The sequence below is a fragment of the Pempheris klunzingeri genome, chromosome 2 (assembly GCF_042242105.1).
Source record: "Pempheris klunzingeri isolate RE-2024b chromosome 2, fPemKlu1.hap1, whole genome shotgun sequence".
NCBI lineage: Eukaryota > Metazoa > Chordata > Actinopteri > Acropomatiformes > Pempheridae > Pempheris > Pempheris klunzingeri.
Window position 1 is genome coordinate 13334342 of NC_092013.1, and position 14301 is coordinate 13348642.

At 40.8% G+C, this 14301-nt stretch overlaps 2 protein-coding genes across 2 annotated transcripts in view; one reads left to right on the forward strand and one right to left on the reverse strand.

Annotated features, from left to right (window-relative positions):
- Window positions 1-233: 233 nt before the first annotated feature.
- Window positions 234-7267, reverse strand: ptgis (prostaglandin I2 (prostacyclin) synthase). The gene is made up of 10 exons (XM_070837097.1): window positions 7217-7267; window positions 5916-6107; window positions 5290-5465; window positions 5044-5190; window positions 4820-4932; window positions 4523-4704; window positions 2129-2291; window positions 1629-1810; window positions 1089-1240; window positions 234-490 (listed from the first exon to the last, which is right to left on the reverse strand). Exons 1-10 carry the CDS (start codon window positions 7265-7267, stop codon window positions 331-333), a joined length of 1518 nt encoding a protein of 505 aa, XP_070693198.1. The 3' UTR covers window positions 234-330.
- Window positions 7268-11356: 4089 nt separating this feature from the next.
- Window positions 11357-14301, forward strand: part of LOC139209198 (SLIT-ROBO Rho GTPase-activating protein 3-like) — a 32238-nt gene continuing 29293 nt past the window's right edge. The window contains exon 1 of the mRNA XM_070838831.1: window positions 11357-11694. Within this exon, the coding sequence (XP_070694932.1) occupies window positions 11628-11694 (67 nt within the window). The 5' untranslated portion in view covers window positions 11357-11627. The remainder of the gene's footprint in view (window positions 11695-14301) is intronic.

The window sequence follows — 14301 nt, forward strand, 5'->3', positions numbered from 1 at the left end:
AGCAGACACGTCACATTCATCATTCAGCACAGAAAAAGGTCAAACATCCAAGTGAAGTAACAATAAGGGAAACGCATTTCTGCTAGGTGTAACCCAAACTATGGAGGCAACTTATGTGCGATCAAAAACGAGAAATATACCAGGTTTTACATTGTTTTCCCTTTTTATTTAACATATTAATATTAACAAACAATACATTTAAATATGATGATAAATATGATATGACATATAGATGTGCTGAGTAAATACAACATAGAATAAATAGTGCTACAGGACATATGACAAAAGGTTTATCAATTAACAATTTGTACAGTTAATTACATTACAAAGTCACAATTCATGCTGTGTCCTCCTCAGTCTGTATCGGATCTGCAGATCTCCATCTGGTTGAAGCATCCCGAAGCCGTAGCGACTGGGATTAACTGGTGGCAGTTTAGCCTCTGGGTCGCACATCTTCAGATCGAGCTGGGTCAAGAGCAAGAACACAAACCTACGGACACCAAACAGGGCGAAACAGTTCAGAAGAGGCAACAAACTGCCCACTGATATACATGATGTGTTAGACAACAATATGAGCGAATGCAGGGTCCTCATATCCAGTTAAATCCAGGGACGGATTAAGAATCATGTGGCAGAAACTCACATCAAGTAAATTAACCTATGTGAAATAAACAGACTAAAAATAAATGATTCCCAAAGTCTCCCCAGTCTACATGTCAACATTAACTAACCTACTCCTCCTTTTTGTATTGACCTTTGACCTTTGTAACTGGATATGACGCCGGACAAAGACAAGCTCTCCCAACTGACTGCACTCTACTGCCCTTAGCCTCTTTCCTACAGTTCATCACAGTGCGTAAGCAATTACGATATTACAGCTTGTTACTAATAATGATAGAGGACATGAAAGCGGGACTGAGACGATAATAGGGAGAATATCATGTGGAGATGGATTTTGCTGGTCTGGTCTGGTAATCGTGATGAAATTGCAGGAAATGCTTTGATCATGAGTGTATGATTTTAAAACTTAAGCTATTCCATGGAAAGATATGAATCTGAAAAAAAAAAGAAAAAGAAGCTACACTCACTGTTTAATGGCTGTAACAGCAAACTCTTTCCCAACGCAGATGTTTCTCCCAGCACCCCAGGGCATGGTGTGGTACTTCATTCTTTTTCCATCCTTGTAGAATTCATCCTTCACTGTCATGTTATCATTTAAGAAGCGATCATACTTGAAAATCTGAAATATGAAGGTGTAAAATACGTGTCATGCAAATGGGCTTGATCACATGACTCCTGCACCATGTCTTCCTTTAAAAATAATATGTAAATGTCACCTCTTTTAATAGTCAATTCCTAGTTCTTTAATTTGTAGGCATTTAGCATCTTATCCCAAAGGATGCATTCTATCAGTGATTCAAATCACACTTCTTAATCCTGCCTCCTCAAATTGCTTTGTGTACTAAAATATGTCTTACATGTCACAATGGTGGTATAGAGCTACATGTATATGTATCATAATGGTGGAGGCTCCAGTTCCCACAAACTGTTCCATGATTACAGAATCTGAACAGCTATATTTTCATATTTATGCTGTTAATGCTTCTGGGTTAGCGCACACAAAATACCTGAGGTTCTTGGTGTATCTGTGGATCCATTTGAGGGCTGAGGAAAGGGAACAGACACACTCTGTCTCCCCGTCTGAGCTGGAACTCCCGTCCATTGGCCATGCGCAGGATCTTATCCTGTACCACCTCTCTGCTGATCATTACCGCAGCGGTGAGCCGTAAGGTCTCACTCAGAACGCTATCTGCAGAATGGAGAGGACAGCAGAGTGGATGATGTCAGGGGGCTGTCAACATGAATTAAGTCAGCGGTGCCGTCGGGCATAATTTGGAGAGGTACAAACATTTGGACGGATATGATTATGTGAAAAAAGGCAATCATTATTTAATTGAATCAAAGGTTAAACTTTCATTGTCACCGTCATTGCTTCAGTACGCTGCGCTTATCTTGTTATTTCCAACAAGTCAAATGAGCATTTGTCTACATGGTACTGAGTGGCTAAGCCCCAAGTTGGAGGAGCTGAAGTGAATAAGTGAAAAGGCTGCTGGCAGCTGTTACGTACCGAACACAGGTGTGCTGTGTGCCTCCAGCCGGTCGATGGGGGGATTCTGTAGGGAAGTGTCTTGAGGGGGGAGGCCTCTGATCTCTGATTTAACAGCCTCCATGGCCTCAGGGTGAGTGAGCAGGAAACCAAGGAGCCAAAAGGCAGCAGGTCCAGCATTACACTGAAAGAAGAAAACACCCAAATTAGCACAAACTCAGTATTTATAAAAGCTTCTGGTATGAAAAACTGCATGAAAGTCAGTGCGCACTTTGTATAAAGTGCACAATTCACATAACATAGAGATGCTTCTGAGTATTTTGGGGAATATTTCCTAATATTTCCTCTCAGCTCTCTGTAATACTTCTGTCTGAATATGACTGATATGAGTAGAAGCCAGTGAATCAGTCCACACTTTGTAGACGCTGCTGTCAGCCTCTTGGGGAGAGACACCTGAGCCTGTCAGACAGTAATTGCTATGGGTTAAGGGAGCTGTTCCTTTTACCTCTGCACATCTCAGGTCAGCTCTCCATTGACAGCTGGGGCAAATGCCCAAAAGCTCTTAGATGTTCAGATCACCAGATCCGATGCCTCAGATAATGATATGAGTCTGGTAACCTTAGCAGCAGCAGGTTGGGGGATTTTTACAGGGACAGTTTGTTATCTTGGGAATTATGCTTTGAGAGTTAGATGAGAATATTGATATTACTAACGTATCTGTACCCTAATAAGTAGTTCCTTTAGTGTAGCTTTCACTCTCTTGAAGAGTTTTACAGGTACTTGTATTTGTTACTATTGGACAGAGCCAGGCTAGTTGTTTACCCATGTTTGCATCTTTATGCTAATGTGAATAACCGGCTGCTCAGATGAGCATATTTCCGAAAATGTCAAACTATTCCTTTAGGGTATAACTTGATTCTCCAGCAGCTGTATACTAAGAAAAGCTAGCATCGCAACACTCACTAAACACTACTGTGGGAGAGAGTGACTTGCTTTATTAAGTGACTTTCTCGATATGATCAGGAATTCTTTTTACTTTAAAATATATGTGTGTGTGGGTGGCAGTGTGCAGACACCGCAACACATTAAATCCCCATCTCCCCTGAAAGGAAAGTAACTAATAAATCAATTTCCGTCTGTTTGCATGAATTGCTTTCAGTCAATTACTTTGATTGTTTGCAAATGGAAAGAGAGCAGAAACTATCCAATTTGTGCAGGACAAGCGATGAAGTGGTAGGTGGCTGTGGTGAAATCTTAGCATTGTTCTGTGAGACATCTCAGTCTGCCTGTAACACATGTACGGGCAACATCCACTCTGGCACGTCTCACTAGTCTCACATCTAATCCCTCTATTCTCTGCAGTGGTGCTCCAGTTTCCGTCTCAGACTGTGTGCTCCAATATCCCAGCAGACATGAACAAGCACAAACAAACATGCTGGAGGAACAGCAGTCTTTCCCAAACCAGCAGAGCATCTGAGAGACGCCATCGTGGGCGGCCTGGCAGAGGTTTTTTCCTCGGCTAAATGCTGTACGCTAATGTTACTGGGTGAACAATCATTTTTCCAGGGAGGCTAGCAGGTTAACAGAGGGCTGAGGCTATCACAGCTAAAATGTAGCATTCAGTAGATGAATAGACACACACATAGACTCTCAAACAGCTTGCTATCTCCCCCACCTGGCAGCACAGAGCAATGACATCATGTTGATCTGCACTTGTGTGGACGGGTGAGGTCGAGGAGGCGACAACTCCGTACTCATACCTGTGTCCATATTGTTGATATTGGCAACTTTGGACATGGTAGCCATTCAACACTAAATAAATAACAACTGACAGGAAGATTTATTCATGGGTGAGGTTAAAAGTTACACTTTAATCTAAAGTGAAGTCTTGCACTACACAAAGCAAAGTAGTCAAGAGTAGTTTACATACTGCATTTGCGCAACCTCTATGTCCATGTATACAGGTTAAACATCTCTGGTGGACTGTAGTACGTAGTGGAAAACCTGACTGACAGCACAATTCATGCGTATGAACACCTGAAACTGTGTGAAGTAAGAAAAAGAGGAAGCAGTTTTGGCTGACTAACGCAGTTCTCTTACGAATGGCATTAACATGTAATTATGAAACCTCAAACAAGGTAAGATGTCACGGAAACTGGCTCACATGATCAAAACTGGCCAAACTCCGTTCTGAGTTTCAAGTTGAGGCATGCAGCTATGAGCAACTGGCAGAGAGGAATCCATTACCTCTCACTAATGCATTGTTGGCAGGCTGAGCAGCTTGGTGTGGAATTCAAGCATGCAGTCTGGGTGTGGAAAGTTTGTATGTATTAGTATCGTTGTGCGGCCTTGTGTGTGTGTGTGGGTGGGTGGGGGGGGAGGGGGGAGAGAGACAAACAATAAACCAGCTCCCACCTGTGTGGTCCACAGCTGCAGGAGTAAAGCTCTTTTCTGCATTTCTGCATCTACTCCCTCCTGCTGCAGGAAGTGATGGTAGCTCTGCTGCCAGGAGTTTGAACCTGATGCTCTGCTCAACCAGTTTGGGGAGAGCAGCTCCCACAGTCGCTGCCGGGCACAGTTGGCTGTTTTACTTTCCCCTGTTGGAGACAGCAGATAAATGCAAACATTCCTGACTGTGCTGTATGGATATGAAGTCAGATGTGAAACTGAAAATAAAATAATTTTACTTTCATTCACTATTGTGCAGCTTACCTCGTTTGAGCGAGCAGCGAGCCAGTTTGGTGAGAAGATTGTCAAACGTGCGGAACTCTTTGTAGACTGCAGCAGCGTTGTCTCTCCGCTCAAACAATGTGAGATATCCGGCCCTGAGCACAGCAATACAGTTAAAAATATTCCTGCCAGTCACTCCTAGTCTTATAAACACTGACATCATTTCGTTTACAGAATTTCTCTAGGTTAAAATGCTAGAGTGTTACCTGAAGAGCAGGCTGTAACAAAGGCTAAAGAGTCCATCCTGTTTCCACTCTGAAGGGCCGCAGCCTTTCTGGTCACTCAGCAGCACGTTCTGAAGGTGAGCGCTCATGGAACTGCTGAGTTTGAAGAGACTGAGACCTTGAAAATGCCTGAGAGGATAATAAATAGATATTGAGATTTGCAACACTCATTTAAAACATGTTGTCTGTTATCGTTAAAAGTCTGTCTTTAAAAGATGCATTCATTACTGTTCCATCCATTTCCTCTCTGCTGCAGGTTTGATGCTCGGCAGCTGCAAACCGAAGATCCTTTTTACGAGCTGGTTTCTGCTGCGGGTGAAGTCCAACGAGACTGTGTCTTTCAGCACGGCATCGAAAGAGTTTGGGTCCAACAGCACCGTCACGTAATGACCAGCAACACGGACCTGGGAGGACATGGTTTTACTTCCAATATTCATTGTCTTCTATTGCTTTCTCTCTTATTCTCTTATTTCCCTCTTATTAGAGTTCTTCTGGGAAACACATTTTCTTCGGAAGCTATGTGAGACTCAGTGAAACATTTTGTTCTACAGTGGAAAAACAATGGATTGTAGAGGCCTCTGCAGTACAAACTTTACCTATGTTCAGATTAAAAGCATTGAGGAGAGCTTGTTCATTTGCTACATTAATGGTGTCTTTCTAAATATCAGATCACCATGTCAGATCACTGGACAGACTTTGTGCTCCGGCATGCACAGACATCCTTGACCATTTCCTTTCAGAACATTTTTTCTCTCTTTTGATTGATTTTCATCAATTTCAAAGCAGCTTCTCATTTCCTTCAGCATTTCCATTTTTGGAGATAAAGGTTCTACATCGTCTTTATCTGAACTTACTGTGAAGATATCCCCGTGTTTTTCTTTCATGCGAGCCAAAAACTTTGCAGAATCTTTTACAAACTCAAGAGCATGTCCCAGCCATGGAATGAAACCTTTGTCCAGAGGTGGCTCATTCGTCTTTCTGTCAGGTATACGGAAAGTCAGAATTACAGTAGAATTACAACAATGTGAGACAGTTGGCTTATCTACCTTTCATTCATTCATGAATCTGTACCAACAGGTATGGAGTTAAGATGAGGTCATGCCATGAGAGCTTTCTATTGTGTGGTTGAAAGGCCATGCAGCATGTCAGTCACTATATGAGCCATAAGAATAGAGTTTTATTCGCTTATGTTTTTTAAAGACCAAAGTCAATGCCAAAGAATCTGCGTTTAATAGTCGGCATTGTTCAAATAGACAGATAACATTAATATTTGAATAAGGATGTATTCTAAAATAATTCTTACCATCGTGAATGTTTTTAAATGTACTTAACTTGAGAAAATAACTAAAGTAAAGCTTTTCTAACTTACAGCAAAACATTTATATGCCTTTGCAATATTCTGCAGACCTTCATACTCAATCATGAAATTCACCTTTAATAATATAATTACTGCTTATATGGATATATTAATGTGTGGCTTTACCTTGTGCGAGCGGAGTAAAGGAGAATTAGTACAAGCAGTCCATTAAGTAGTAGGAAAACTGTCCATAACATGATTCCGTAACGTCTGATTCTTGTTGTGTCCCGCAAACAATTTACTGCACAGCTGCCTGGAGTTCACTTATATCTCTGAGGCCGGTTCAGCTGTGACTACTATTTGTCAGGGGGGAGTGGAAAGGTGTGGTTTGTGACACAAAGCGTTACACAACGCTCTACAGTAGACAGTGTCAGACACCATAAAAACCTCTACATCAAAATTACACAAATGGAAAGGCCACTTTACTAGCTGCACTATTTAGAGTTATTAAATAGGAGCGGCACACTGTTAAAACAACCTGCACAACATCTTTCTTTTCTACTTCACACAACACATGGAAAAGCCACCTGCCGGAACATTTCATAGCACTGACATCATTCAGGTAAAGGGCGTCATGTTTCATTAGAAAAGGGTTTTACCAGACCACACATAGTTCATGGCTGGTGTCACACTGTCCGGTTTTCAGAATTTGTTGATGTGACAATATTAGTCTTCCCTTCAACGTTGTGAAATTTCTATTTTTACTTCTCTTACGATGACTCCTGGATCAGTCACAGGCAGCAAGTATCTAGTGATGACGCTGCCTCTCACACTGAAACCATTGATTAATGTACTTACCTCTGAGGTATAAACAAGAGCTGTTGCTAGTTTGAGTTTGCTAATAGTCATGGCATGTACAATCAATCTATTGCATGTAAATTATGATAAATGCTGAAACAGATCATGAAATTAAAGATTTTACAAAATAAAAAGCAGCTTAAAGAGGACTAGTGATAGCTCTGTGTTACACTGTTGGCTGGTGAGGGCACTGGACCAGCAGAGGGTAGTCATGCACTTACAGTAAGCAGCTGCAGAAAAGTTGAGGAGTAGACAATGAGGTGAAGTCATTCCGACTTCTTACTTTAAACTAAAACTAAATAACTCAACAGCCCAAAATGAAACTAACGTTTAAGTCAGGAGGCGTTGGCAAGTGTTCTTATAATATATGTTTTTATAATTCATTAATCAAGAACCCAAACAACGTTATCCCTAAGTATACTTAAGGAATGTCGACAATAACACAGTATGTGGTTTAACAGACAAAACCATAGTAACTAACTGGCCAACAGTAAAGTTTAGCGTTACATAGTAAAACCTCATCGAATATTTTATTTGTCCACAACGACCATGTTTGGTGGTAAAAGAGAGTACATGGATAAGCTACATGAAAACGAAGGCTTTATTATTATATTAAGGGGGAATTAAAGGAGTAATTTGAGGGGATTTAACAGTCAGTGGCCGCTAGCCTGCAGCCAGCTAATGCTAACATTCAATGTGCACATCGCTAAGTGACCCGACTAGATACAGCGAGCTGACACTTTAGTTCCTACACCAAACATTTTTACTGCCATTGACACAAAAAACAACATCCTGCCTCGTCCAGCTAATGTAAATATAATATGTAGATGAACACAAACATTCCTGTAACCTACCATTGTACAAGACAGGATACTTCCCACATTTGTGACCCCAGCTGAACGTGGCATTTTACACTAAAAACAAATGTCCCACAAAATGTTAAACAATCTAGTTACGATAACACATAGAAGAAAAGCAATGCATGAGGTGTCTTTAGCTTGTGAAAGATAACTTCCTTGCTTTTTTTTAGATGTCATGGCAACACAAAATACATACACAGTTCACGCATACAAACACACTGAAAGCTTCAAATTATGGTTACTGACGACAATACATTTTCTTTTTCTGAATGCTCTCTAAATTAAACAGTCAAAGGTGCATCATGTCATAATTGTATTAGACATCCCTGAGGGAAGGGAAGGGAGCAGCAGCACTGCCGTCCAATAGGGGCAGTGTCTCAGGAATAATAGTGTTATTATGTTAATGACTCTGAACTGCCTGGATCATAAAAGGTGGGTGTGGTGGACTGGAAACCCAAATGATTTAAACAAATAGCCTCTGGAATAAACAAACATAACATACAATGCCACAGACAACAAAACGGTTTGTCGTTTCTTTCAAAACATACTCACCAGCCTTTAGGTTCTGGTGTTTTGAGCCTTGTGATATAACTCATTCTCCGTTAAAACCAATAGCAAACAATTGCTATTATTGACTGTCTTGTCTTTATTATTATGGGCTTAACTCTCAGAGGCCAAATTCATTCCTGTTGGATGGCTAAAGAAAATCAATATTTAACTTCAAAGTAAAGAAGAAACTACAAATGTTGCCATCGGTCATGTCCAGGAGGTCAAATATAAGGATGGTAATGTGCTCAATAATTTAAACTGGATCTCTACCATATAGTCTTCAGCTGCTTTTAAACACACATAAAGAAGAAAAAGACAGAATTATCTATAACTAATGTAATGTATTTATCATTTGTAGTTTTATGTAATGTATTTATAATTTCACTCTTTAAAAACTTGATTAATCTGTTCATTATAGAAGAGATGTTTAACCTGATGCTATCCAGTAAAATAACCTTAAATGTTAATAATATCTTTTTTAATGATGAGAAAATAAACATTTAACTCGGTGTAAAGTCAGGAATCTATGCCTGAATTATAAAAAAAAGCACAGAGAACATTAGGGATAATCTTCTATAACTACACCATAAATGCTGCTGTTATTCTTACATTCACACAGCGAGGACCTTTATTAGCCTCTTGACGATGTTTAATCTTTCCTAGGTGGACCATGTGAGGATCATTCCTCCCGTAAACACCTATAAGTGAATAGTGTTAAAGTTTCCGTGACCTAGTTACACACAGCTTTTTCACATTATTTCCAAGCCCACCCCAACTTTTATCAGGCTCGCTCTGGAGCCAGTGATTGGTGAGTAACATTTGCTCAGGAAATTAGAAGTTGAAGTAGAGATTGTGTGGTAACAACTGAACGGTTCCCCCTGCAGATTCCTCCCGGGCTCTCTCCCAGCTTTAACAGTTGTCACAGGCTGACAGTAGCCCACAGATTTCCAGAGAATTGGGTGCCAAAGCAGACTGGGAACTCGGCGCAGCTCGAATGCAATCTTTGCACAGATAGAATCAAAAAGAAAGTGCTCAATTATCCCTGTCCTGCACATCACTTTGCAGTCCTTTGTGGCAAAAACACATTTTGGGTACACAAAGTTGCACTTGAGAAGTCACAGGAAGTTATTTGACAGTATTTATGAGGAAACTGTAGTGAAGTGAAGTGCACTGAGAGGGAAGGAGCAGGGCAGAGTGACACACTGAGCTCTTCTGAATGTCACCGGGGAGATGCTCTGTCATCTTTGTGAAAACGTTGCGGCTGTGGAGTGGAAAATGGGTTTGGTGGTAATGCGGATCATTAGGAACACGTCAGTTTGAAGTCAGAAGTTGTCTCGTTCACACCTGAGAAGAATGCACAATAATAAGCTGCGCTTTCACTCATTTTAAAGATAATTTTTTTGGGAGGGAGGTTGTGTTTCATAACCTTTTAATTTTCTATATAATGTGTTAAATGTGATGCGTTTAATGGCCAACATTGGCTCTGGGTGGGCAGAATGGCAGATCTTTAATGGTCCTTTGTTGATGGTTTATCCAGAGATGCAACTATTAGTCCATTCATCAATAAGCCGATCACCAGAAAATTAATCTACACCTATTTAGGTAATCATTTTACTGTTGTAGTGATTTTGAGCAATAATGTCAAACATTTGCTGGGTCCAGCTTCCCATTTGTGAGGATTTGATGCTTTTCTTTGGCACACATGATAATAAACTGAATATATTTGGGTTTTAGACTTTTGGTCCAACAAAACATGACATCTGAAGACGACACCTTAAAGTTGAGGGACATTATAACGGGCATTTTGAGCTATTATCTGACACTTTATTGACAAAAGTAATAACTGATTAATCGAAAAACAATCATCAGATGAATCAACACTGGAAGTCATTGTTAGTTGTGGCACTAGTTGTTATCATGCCTGACACTGTGGTCAGTTGTAACTCTGCCGTCACTAATCACTTTATGGTGATTCCTGAAGAACTCACGAGAGGAAGATCTTCTAATTATTTTTCATAATTATATGTTATCCTAAGGTTGAGATGTAAAGTCATACAGACTTCAAATGGTGAGGATTTCAGCAACAAACGATTTCTTTAAAAAAAATACCATAAAAACATGTAGGCCTTTATATATGATGCCAGAAGATGCCAGTATTTCATCCACTGTCTACCAGTCTTATGATCTATGTCACTGCTGTTAGAGGTGACTGGATGTGTATCATCAAAGTCTAACTTAACCCAAACACTTTAATTTGAATAAAATAAAATGGCTGAAACTGTAACCCCTGTGCTCCTCAGCCAGCTTCAGCCTCGTGTTACTTGGAAACAAGAGATGAAGTCCTGATCACAAACGAGGTATTTATGCATTTTTATGGTTTTTTTTTTTTTTTTAAATGTAGCGGCTGACTGAACATGAATGTCACTGGCAAAGCTTTGCCTCGCCTATCAGGTCACTCAGAGAAATCTTTAAAAATCATCCATGAGAAGATATTTGGTGGAGAAAGGAGGGGGTTTGGGGGGGAGGAGTCTCGGGTTGACTTTCGCATCCATTCAGCCTTTTCTGCAGCAGCATTGAACTTGCAGAGGGAGGGAGGGAGGGAGGGAGAAGAGGAAAAAAAAAAAAAAGGACAGTGTTGTGCAGAAGGAGCTCAGTGAGGCTGCCATAGCCGCCCCTTCCAGAGCTTCACTCCAGGCTTTGTGAAATGTGCATCAGACGTGAATTGTTCTCGGATTCACTGAGCAGTGCTGGTGAAGAAGAGGAGTGGTCAAGGACGGTGATCATTATGCACTTTTAGGTCGACGTCGCCTTGAAGGCAGCGCGGCGACCTCGCAGAGCCTCAAGTGCGTTTAAATCTCCGAAGTTGTGTGTCAAGCGGGCGATGATTCCCATCTGATTGTTGCTCAACTATCCGGAGAGGACTGCAGACGGGCAAACGCTGCATTGTGATAAACTGAGACGCTGATTCCTGCCCGAGGGTTGCACAATCCGCTCTCCCCAAAATGTCATCTCAGGCGAAAGTCAAGAAGGACAAAGAGATTATTGCCGAATATGAGACCCAAGTGAAAGGTTGGTAGCGTGCAGGCCTGCCTGTATTGTTATTCTGTGTGTGAAGGCACTATTGCGTAACTTAACCACGAGCTTTGTATGGCTCTCAGTGTGCAGAGCTGTGGGGTGGGACAGATTGTGTATTTGCAGATGACAGTCGTTTATCTTTAACATATATATGTTTTTGGAAATTGTCATAATTTCATGTGATCTCTTTTTTTTAATTTTTTTTTTTTAACCCAACCATTAACTCACAGCATTTGGGATGAGGCTATCACTTGAATCCAGTGGGAAGGTAATTAAGGTTTAACTTGGCTGAACCAGTTTGTCTGCACTGGAGATGACTGTGTGCTCTGTGACACGCCAAGTCTTGCATGTGTGGCCATGCAAGCCACATGAAGATTTGTCTCAAAGTGCAGCTGGTATAAAGGAGACAGTCCTAATGCTGCACACCCAACAAGGGAATGTACCAATCCACCTCAGTCTGTCTTTCCAATAGGCTGGAGGTCATGCACCTCAGGTGCTGGCAGAGGAGACATCTGGTTTACAACTTCTTCAAGGTTAAAGTGAACTTGAAAAGAAATAGTGGTAGCGTATGTCATTTTAAAGACAGCATGGTGAGCTATGAGTATTTTTCCTGACACTCCAGGACAAAGTGTAGTATCAGGAGAGTGAGGGAATGAAGATCACGCAGCACAACAGTTCAGAAAGTCCATAAATAATGTATACTGTCTGTATGAATTATGAACCATGAAAGGGTTTTACTGTCTGCCGCTAAATATGTGACTGGATAAACCACCCAGAGAGAAGGGAGTCGGGAGCGCTGTATGGGAACAGACAGTGCAGGGTGCACATAGGTGGGCTGTCTTCTCAGCCCCTTAGAGACACCTCAAACACTTTTGTGCGTCACCTTCTCACGGTTGTGGTTTAGCTCGTGTGTCAGCTTTTATTCACAGAGACGGAGTATAGGATGTCCTCTAGAATAAGTTACCATCTTAAAGCAGCATCACTCAGTACTGTATGTATTAACACTGATGTGGACTACAGTCATTTTTGTCTGTAATGAAGCTGGTTGGTTCAGTGGGAACAGGCCAACTCAGTTCAGCTAAAGGATTAGTTAGACATTTTACACTGATCTGCTTTCATGTCAACAGTAAAAGATTGAGGCTAAATCTATATCGCACAATTTAAAGACTTATGGCAATTTCAAGTGCTTTTACTTAAAAAAAAGTTAGATGAGAGGATTGTAGTCACTCCTATATCACTTCACTTAATATGAAGCTACAGTTAGCTTATCTTGACTGAAAGCAGGCGAAAACAGCAGTCGCACTGACTTCCTGGAATTATGAATCATTTTATACATAGTTTTTTGTACAGACTAAACAAACAAGATATAACATGATAAGTAGTGAGTCTTCATGCTAAGCTAAGCTAACTGGCAACTGGTTGTAGCTTTATGTTGAACATGCAGACACGAGCATCGTATCAATCCTCCAGAAAGCATACAAGCGTAGTTCCCAAAGCGTTGCAGTTTTTGCTTTGAATGTTTTATATTTATTTTTTTTCGATCACCTCATTTGCCACCATCCATCCAGGCATTCATCTGTCATCATGCATCTTTGCTTCCTCTTATCCAGGGTCAGGTCGTAGTGGCAGCAGGCTAAGCAGGGCCGCTTTGTATTTATCCATCTTTGATTTAGCTTTAATATATATAATTTTTCTTCTCAATTTTGCAGTTTTGAACGAGTTTAACTCAGAAAATGTACCCCATCTGTCAGTTGTTTAACTGTAACCAAATTAAGATTTTCTTATAATAAGAAATAATAAAAAGTGTCTCTGTCTGACAAAACTATTTAGAATATATATATCTATATATATATGCCAAATGCATGAAAGCACTTAGAAAATGGCGAAACAGTCACTGAAGACAGTATTGGTGTTTAAGTCATTAGGGTATTTCTGCAAATATTTCATCAAAGTCAAATTTTCCTTTCACAGACTTATTTTAGACGTACTGCTGTTGTACGTACATGACCAAATGCGGAAATGACCAAAGCTTGTGAGCATGTGTCTGGAATGAAGAGCATGTTTAGCATTCTGCAGACAGAGGTGTGGTCTACTTTCTCCCTGTCTGTCTGATTATTTGTTTGACTCCTTCACTCTATCTCAGACTCACTCACTCACTCACTCACTCATTCACTCACTTTGTGGTCTCCACACCAGCTATGTGGCTGTGAGAGAGCCATCACAGCTCTCTCTCGTCTCAGTTTCAGGAAAAGCTTTTAAGCTGACATTTTAAGCTCATTTGCAAACTGGGCTTAGATCAGTTTGGAGCTGTGGGTGCTTTACTCTGACACTGACACTGGCCTCCAATAATGCTGAGTTGCTGACTCCTCAGCAGTTCAATCAAGCACAAATCTAATGCACTTGGCGGTATTTGCCAACATGCCACATTACAGCGGGGTCTCATTTGAACAGTGATTGTTGGTGTGCTGGTGTGTGATTTGAGCTAATAACTTTACATTGCTGGGCCTGTATTTGTGATTATTGTCACACGCCACCTCTGATTCATTGATGACTGAATAGCCACTCGTGGACACCAGATGCTGCTTTGTATCACAGCATTAA